An 8700-nucleotide genomic window follows, 5' to 3' on the forward strand; every position below is an offset into this window, starting at 1 on the left:
CATTACGAAATAACTGTAAAACGTTATTAAATTAAGAGCTGCTTCAAGAAAGATGTCCAGCCGAACTACCCTGAAATTGTACAATTACGTAAAATGCTGTAAATCATGTCGTATGTATTGATGACAATAAGCAAGATTGTTTTATTGTATTTAAGCAAAGTGTTCCCTCCATAACCATGTGTGCGACATATCCAAATAGTCAGGCAACGTTCCATAATGCTGTTTTCAGAAGAAAAAAAGCACATAACAGAGACACAAAATACAGCTTTTTTGCTTTTTCACTCACCCAAACTGTTAGTCGAGGAATCCATAATCCAAAGTTTAAATTGTGGAAGGTTTCTTCAGAGGGGAAGCCTGGACCGAGGAGTGTTTTCCATGCTGAGAGGAGTGTCAGCAGTCACACTCTGGGGACGAGTGTCAGACTCCCGGGGTAAGCAACAACAACACCGGAAACGGGGGCAGTTTTTCTGTAAAAAGAAAGGCTGTTGTTAGTTGAACCATACATAAATAAGAATAAATAACTAAATCACGTGAATATCAATTAATTGCATAATTATGGTAAACAAAGTAACGAACTTACAAAACAGGACGTCACTTGTGGAAAGAGTCAACTTGCCCTCCGGAAGTGGTGTAGCTCATTATGGCTAGCTTGATGCTATTCGCTTCAGGGCACCATGCAGAGATGAGTTATGGAAGTCAAAAGATGTATCAAAGTTGCTTTTACAAGCTGTCTCCAACAGTCTTCAGTCTCCTTGTGTGACGCAGTAAAGACAGTCTACCAGAAGTGTTAAAGAAGATAGGAGTTTTAAATTTACAACACACACTTCTGAGCGCCTGTCAAATCCAAGCTGGTTGTATGAAAGCTTTTTGGCGCCACCACGCGGCAGTGTCATGTATTGCACGCGCATCTCATTTATCACTGGAGAGCAGAAACTACGACTTGGTACGAATTTAAATGTAAATGTTGTGTTGGTTTAGCTTTCCACTTGTCCAACGTTTGATCAGAGGTGGAAGAATTACTCAGATTATTTATTTCCAATACTACAGTGTACAAATACTCTGCTACAAGTAAAAGTCCTGTGTTCATCCCTTCAATGTTGCACTTTGTAAAAGTGGGGTTCAATTGAATGACTAACTTAATTACTACATGGTGGCTTAACCTTTAATACTATATGATAATGTATTAGTTTATTTATATGTTGTATGAATAGCATACATCTGCAAAGTAACTCGTAACTTAATCTGTTAAATAAATGTAGTGGAGTAAAAAAGTACAACATCTGCCAACAAACTGTAGTGGAGTAAAAGTATAAAGTAGCATGAAACGACAATGCTCAAGTAAGGTAAACCTAAATGTTTTTACTTAAATACAATACTTGAATATATGTACTTAGTTACATTATGTTAAAAAATCCATGTTTGCAAATGTTCATGTTTTCTTTTACAGAATTCGATAAATAAGTACAATATAATAACTTTCTATAACGAAAACAGCAGCCAAAACATCTTAAAGATAGCCCATTTTAGAGGAGTGTACCACACAGTGATAAGAAGCGTTTCAGCTGTAAATCAGAGGTTACGGAACCTTTATTTGCCCATGTTTCTGTTGTTTGGGGGAAGCCATTGTGTGTAGGACCCGGATGTCCTGCCGGCTTTTTATCATGGAGGCTTCCAAGGAGAGGGATTTCTGAAGGAGACTGTTTGTTCGTACATCTGTCACTTCAAATGGTGGGTATTGAGCACGGGATTAAAAGCTATGTAGTTGTTGTTTAAAATATACCTCAGTCATGGATTGCTGAACCAAAAAATGCAAAATAACATGCTTGACATTTAGCCATTAACAGCTCCTATAACTGTGTATTCGAAACTTCAGAGACAAATGTGTATTTTTAAGGTTTTCTTGCATCTATGCAAATATTTACACGCTACAACATGTGTCTGAAGAACGGTTAGCAATACAGTAGAGTCCCTCTTCAGGTCGGGTATAATAAATGCATTATAAAGAATGTATTATATTCAGTGGTGTCGTGTAACTAAGTACATTTACTAAAACATGTTGGTACTGATACTTAATTTGAGTATTTTCAAATGATGCTGCTTATGTTTTTACTTCATTACATGTTGTTGTCATATGTTGTATACTACAAAAATACGTTGTATTTATAATATGTCCTTCACTCTATATGTATGCATTAATGTGACTTACATGTATTATTCTTTTTTTAAATGACGTTTGATCATGCAAGCAAACGTACTTTTTATGAAAGGGGACTTTTTCTTTATGTATTAGTGTTACTTGTGTGCTTATTTAGGTTATTAATTCGTAATATAAAACACACATTATTATAGTTTTAACTGCCCATTAGTGTGTACATTTTAAATATCTGGGGCTTAAAATGGCCATTTTGAATAACGGGTGCTTTATAATGCTTATACTTTTTTACTAAAGTACAATTTTCCATGCAAGACTTTTACTTATAACTGAGTATTCGTACACTGCAGTATTGCTACTTCTACTTAAGTAAATAATCTGAGGACTTCTTCCACCTCTGATTGCTGATACACACCTAAATACAAAGCAGTGCTGTGACACTATAGGAGTATAACAGTCTTACCAGAGTGCCTTGAATGCATGTTATGAGAATAATTCAGCAGTTCTGAACACTGTCCATGTTTCTGCCCCGTTTGCAGTTCTGTTTCCTGAGAGTCAGTGTGATGGATCTACCATGAAGTGTGCCCGCTGCCTGCTCCAGCTGCAGGGTCTCCGGCTGCAGGGTCTCCGGCTGCAGGGTCTCCAGCTGCAGGGTCTCCAGGGACAGTCCGCCCGTTCTAGAGCCCAGCAAGGAGCTCTGCTTCAGTCCTCCTCTCAGCCTCACATGCTGCGAAACACCCAGCACCAGGTACACTGTCATTTGATTCAGAATACTTTAAAAATGTGTCTTTGGCTCTGGCAAATAGGATAAAATAACACTACCATACACAGTACAACATGCAATTCATATACTACACACAAAAAGAGAGAAATTGCATTGTAAAGTGACGGAGTGGCAGTCTTAATAAAAGTGCAAAGTGGTTTTGTTCTTGCACTGACTTGGGCCATTAACATATCAGTTGTATTACAAATACATAAAAATGAGGTGTTGGTGGCAGAAAGAAGGACCCTTGAGGCTTGAAAAGGGGGCTTAAGTTTTAGTCAAAGAGTCATCTCCAGCTCAAAAGATTCCATGAAGCAAGTAATCGCAGAAACATGTCTCTTTCCTCAACGATCTTCTGGATAAATGAATCTCACCAGTCAGTACTTATAACAAATTGTAGCAGAAAAATTATAAGAAAATAAAACGGAACATGTACCTCAAAATTAAACTGCTGCTGTGACACCAGATAGTGCATCTCTGTATGGCTCCAACGATGTAATTCCAGCCAGCCTCTTTCTTGTTTCCGACTTATTGTAGGGGATAAGGCGTTTCCACAGGAGCCCGATAAATGACAAGAATCAACCCATCCCCATCATCGATGAGGACGACAATAAAAAGGACAAGTCTCTGGTCATCCATGACGACCTGTTTGAGCAGGTTGCCAGGGAGACCAAAACCAAGGCCACGTTTAACAAAGTGGTGGAGGTGTTCATCAAGCAGGACGTGAGGCGCCGCGGCCACGTGGAGTTCATCTACGCCGCCCTGCAGAAGATGCCGGAGTTCGGCGTGGAGAGAGACCTGGCCGTCTACAACAAGCTGCTGGACGTCTTCCCCAAAGAGGTGTTTGTGCCCAGGAACTTTATCCAGATCATGTTCAACCACTACCCACGGCAGCAGGAGTGTGGAGTGCAGCTGCTGGAGCAGATGGAGGGCTATGGTGGGTGATGGGAGTCTGCACAGAGACACTTCCATGTGTTATACCAATGTGTCTGTCCTCTCAATAATAATAATAATAATAATTAACTTCATGTTTATAGCACCTTTCAAATCATAGTTTGGTGTGAATCCTGAGAAGCATTCCCAACATGTGTTCTTCTACTGCAACATGTTGATTCTTCTCACAAATTCCTCATCGCAGAAATTCTGTTCAAACATCAAAACATTAAGCTCAATTAGGAATCGACGGTTATTACTCCCGACATTCATAACTTTCATAATTCTAGAAATCTTAACTCATAATTAATTCAAATTTGTATTAAGTTCAGCGTCAGCTTTTCAGCATACAGCATTCACACCGCAATGTCTTCAGGAAGTGCATTCTCTAGTTACAGCACAGACAACAGAACACTGGTGAGAAGTGAACGAAACAACAGCATCTAAACGTAAAAACACAGGGTAAAACAGATAGACACCAAGTGTTCTGCACTAATGAGTTAAAGACTGAGACAGAGAACCAAGACTTGACCTATGATAATGACTTCACTTTTATCAGCATTTAGCTACAGGAAATGTTGTGACATCCATTTGCGGATATCCTGGAGGTAGTTGAGGAGCTAACCAGTGTTATGAGTGGATGCAGGGTCGAAGCTTAAATACATCTGGGTGTCATCTGCATAGAAATGCAAATACAGATGATGACATGATCAGTCTTTATGATTGTTTTTCAGGTATCATGCCAAACGTTGACACCAAAGTCCTGCTGATCCAGATCTTTGGAGTGAAGGGCCACCCCGTGAGGAAATACCAGCGCATCCTGTACTGGTTCCCAAAATTCAAACACACAAATCCCTACCCCATCCCCAAGAATCTGCCGGAAGACCCCGTGGACCTGGCACGCTTCAGCCTGGCCCGCATCGCTGATGACCGGGACGCTAAAATCACCGTGTATCAGGTACCACTTTGGAGAGGGAAATATGTTTAACACACCTATATTATTTCATGTGTTGATTTTCTTATTATTTTCCTTGGCCTTTCTTGACAAATAGATAACCTGTCTTTTCCAATGTTTCTGTGTATCTGCTCTTTCTCTAGCTGCCCTGCACAGACATCACAGAGAGCGGGGAGGAGATCACACTTCCACATGTAGTCGGTATGGAAACTGTTTTATTTTCGTTACATGATTCCCACTGTTTAAGGAACCTTAGGAGTTGTATCCCACGCTGGTTTGGTAAGGGGATTGAAGAAAACATGTGGGATTCTGTGTAAAGTTTTGTATACAGCTGTATTTATATACATATTTTCAGTTATTGCCTTCTTTGCCACATTATTGCAGTAAATGCTTTTAAGCCTAACTGGAAAGGAAACAAACAACTATAACAAACCAGGAAACTGTATTCTGAGCAACATACAAATGTTAAATTAATACAATGGTGGGATCAGATCCATATATAACTCAGACGTGTTCTCACTCTCTTTGTTCCCTTTCCTTCCTGTGTCCCAGGTATCCAGAGCCCCAGCCAGATGGAGCTGCTGGCCCAGCACAACCCCAGCCGGCCCGTGTTTGTGGAGGGCCCCTTCCCTCTGTGGCTCCGGGACAAGTGTGTGTACTACTACGTGCTCAGAGCGGACCCCGTACCGCCTGAGGAGAAGGTGGGAAAACTCTCTGCTATTATCTGATCAGTTAGTAACAGGAAATGCATATCAGTGTTGGTCATGTCATTGTGGAAAAAACATGGACAACATTTAAAGGATTACATTCACATGCTGTGAGTAATATAATAACAGTGTATTTCACCTTATAGATAGATAGATGGATAGAAAAGTACTTTATTGATCCCAATTAGGGAGTTTTTTTAGTTACAGCAGCATAAAAAACAAGACAATAAGAGAAATTAAGACACTAGAGAATCACCGGTACAAAATATTTCCAGTAACAAATACAATGCAGCTTGACGAACACATAAATGATAATCTGAGTACTTATACCACTTATGATCCCCCCCTTTCAGGTGGAGGAGCCCTATGACCCAGAGAGGTCTTTGGCGTATCCTCTGCAGCTGGACCTGGATCTGGACCGAGACCTCGGGGACGAGGAGAGCTTCGATGTGGAAGACTGTAAGACACTGAATCTGGCAAATGATTTAATGACATTTACGGTGTTCAGAATGAAACAGGAAGCTCATATGGAGTGTGTTGGAAATATACATTGATTTATATTATTTCATAGTTTAATATTTATTTTCTTGCTATTTTAGTTTATAGCAAATGTATTATTATTTAGTGTTGTGGCACGGCGTAGTTGAATACTCGATTCTGATCAAGGTTGTTAATACTTGATAACACACTGCTGCTAAGCAAAATAATGACCGTTGCTAAGGAGGATCAAGGGAGAGAAAGAGGTTAAACGACAGAGCGTTGGATGTCAGATACATCAGCCATATAAGCAGAGAGGAAGTAGACACACTAACAGGNTAAAAGTAAATATATAAGTGGTCATGAACACATCTGTCCATCAGACAGAGGGCTGCTGTGCCTCCTGTCATCATTAATGGACGTCTCTTTAAAATGACCACTCAGAGGAGAGGAGTTCTCCTTTCTCTAACCGCCTGCTGCTTCCCCTCCTCTGTCCTCGGTTCCCCTCCTCAGTCCTCCGCTCACATCTCCTGTGGGCGGGACTATGACACAAGGATAGGAGTCGAGGAGGGGAGACGAGGAGGGGAATTAGAGAATTGAGAAAGGGCCCAGGAGAAGACAAACAGGAAGTAAACACTAACAGGAACAGCAGGACAAGACAAACAGGAAGTAAACACTAACAGGAACAGCAGGAGAAGACAAACGGGAAGTAAACACTAACAGGAACACGCTATGGGGTCTGGACTTGTTAGTGGAACATAGCTGTGAACTGATTTGACAGTTATAGAAGACTTTGATCGTCATTTTAAGTGACGTTGTTGTTGTTGCAGTTCCAGCCATTAATTGAAGTCGTTTTTTATGCTTTTATTTTGAAGGCAGCGTTGGGTGATTCGGTGATAATTGAACAGACAGGTGGTGGTGGGATTAGCGCACCAGCATTAGCATATGTTTTGTTACCAGAACACAGGTCAAACCATTGTTCTTTATATGTTGAATGGCTGGAATACAAGAGAATAAATTAACAAAGACGACATTCTTGGACAATGAACATCTCGCTGCGTAAGATTAGCTTGTTGGTGCCCGAGCTGCTGTTTTATTGTGAGTAAAAATGTTCTGTTTGATTTCTGTATTTCACTGCTCTGAGTGTGTAATGAGGCTGTTGTGTGTGTTCTGTCAGTGGACGAGGGGGCGGTGTTCGCCATGTGTATGACCAGCCAGGGAGACCAGGCCGTGCTCAACCAGTGGGTCTCCGGCCTCCAGCAGAACAACCCCATCCTGGGCCGGGTCCCCACTCTGTTCCGCCTGGAGCAGGGGCCCCGCGAACTGCAGGGGGCCCATAAAACAAAGTCAGACCACCAGCACAGGCCGGACCCCCAGACCCAGAGAGAGGAAGAAAAAGAGGAGGTATCAGTGGAGGAAGAGCCGAGGAGAAGCCAGGGGATGAAGCAGTGAGCAGACTAACGACTGACAGAAGACTCATAACACACTGTTTATGTGGGTTTATTTATCAAGATATGTCCATGCTGGGGAGGGGCTGGATCAGATTTCAACAGGGGTACACCAACTCAGCAGTAAATAAATATAATTCAAAAGAAATGTGTGATGATTTGTTGATTTTAAATCATCTTAAGCAGTGGTTCCCAGGATGTAACAAAATACAGATTTCACATACACAAAGGTTTTTTCTTGGTTTTCTTGTGATCTTACATTTATTTACTATTAAATAAATAATAAAAATAAATAGAATTTGTTCTTCTTGTTTCCCCATATATCCATTCAACTCTCAACCCCGGGGCCAACGTGATGCTGTCCTTTCAGGTTTTATTGGAAAATCATGTTTACTAAGTAGGAAAATCTGCATAAATCAGCTTTATTTCTTAGTGATCAAATCCTGTCACCATCATAACTACGGTATCAGCTATGTCTTGTCTTCGTCGGGCTGAAGTCTTGTTCTCACAGTCTGCAGTAGGTGCTTTCATGTTTCTTTTTTTACCAAGAAGAGGCATCCGGATCTCTGGAGCCGTGCCAGGGGGACCATCTGGTTTTCGGTCCCCTCTCTCACCGGGCCCTTCCCCCTGATTGCTACATTTAGAAGAAGAATTGGGAGGGATGAAACCCTCTCTAATGGTCACGCATGCAGATCTCACAGCACACACAGTGCAATGTGTTCTCTGCTTTTAACCCATCCTAGTACCAGGAGTCTAGCACTAGGAGCAGTGGCCAGCTATTGTACAGCGCCCTGGGAGCAATGGGAGTGGGGGGGAAGGGGGGTGTCCGGTGCCTTGCTCAAGGTCACCACGGCAGGGCAGGAGGTGAACTGGGACCTCTCCATGTAGCAGTCCACGCTCCATATTTTAGGTCTGGTCAGGGACTTGAACCGGCGACCCTATAGCTCCCAGTCCAAGCCCCTACTGACTGAGCCCCTGCCGATCAGATGGGGTAGGAAGAGCCCTGATTGTTCCAAACGTCCTCCATTTAACAGTTATCAAGCCCACTGTAGCCTCGGGAACCTGAAATGGTCTGCCTGTTTTTCGGCAAGGAATACAAAAATCTTAAATCTGAGAAGTGAAAAAAACCTGATTTAATTGAAGGTGTTGACTTGTTTACTGATACATACTGGAAAGGGAAACCTAACAGAGTACACATGAAGGTCACTTTTCTCCGCATGGCCAATAAAACAATGGGAGTGAACCAGGAAAGCGGGGTCTAGTAA

At 41.8% G+C, this 8700-nt stretch overlaps 1 protein-coding gene across 1 annotated transcript; it reads left to right on the forward strand.

Annotated features, from left to right (window-relative positions):
* Positions 1 to 288: 288 nt before the first annotated feature.
* On the forward strand, positions 289 to 7583 carry ecsit (ECSIT signaling integrator). The gene is made up of 9 exons (XM_010789981.1): positions 289 to 430; positions 1621 to 1728; positions 2692 to 2900; positions 3453 to 3852; positions 4583 to 4806; positions 4947 to 5004; positions 5356 to 5504; positions 5864 to 5969; positions 7165 to 7583. Exons 3-9 carry the CDS (start codon positions 2727 to 2729, stop codon positions 7437 to 7439), a joined length of 1386 nt encoding a protein of 461 aa, XP_010788283.1. The 5' UTR covers positions 289 to 430; positions 1621 to 1728; positions 2692 to 2726; the 3' UTR covers positions 7440 to 7583.
* The last annotated feature ends 1117 nt before the right edge of the window (positions 7584 to 8700 follow it).

This window comes from Notothenia coriiceps, unplaced genomic scaffold, assembly GCF_000735185.1.
Source record: "Notothenia coriiceps isolate Sejong01 unplaced genomic scaffold, NC01 NC01_scaffold00033575, whole genome shotgun sequence".
Lineage (NCBI taxonomy): Eukaryota > Metazoa > Chordata > Actinopteri > Perciformes > Nototheniidae > Notothenia > Notothenia coriiceps.

Excerpts from the sequence above, each read along its gene's own strand:
- ecsit (XM_010789981.1), top strand. The coding sequence starts at position 2,727 with ATGAAGTGTGCCCGCTGCCTGCTCCAGCTGCAGGGTCTCCGGCTGCAG. Across the intron at positions 2,901-3,452 it reads TGCGAAACACCCAGCACCAG|GGGATAAGGCGTTTCCACAG; the intron begins GTACACTGTCAT and ends GACTTATTGTAG. Across the intron at positions 4,807-4,946 it reads CTAAAATCACCGTGTATCAG|CTGCCCTGCACAGACATCAC; the intron begins GTACCACTTTGG and ends CTCTTTCTCTAG.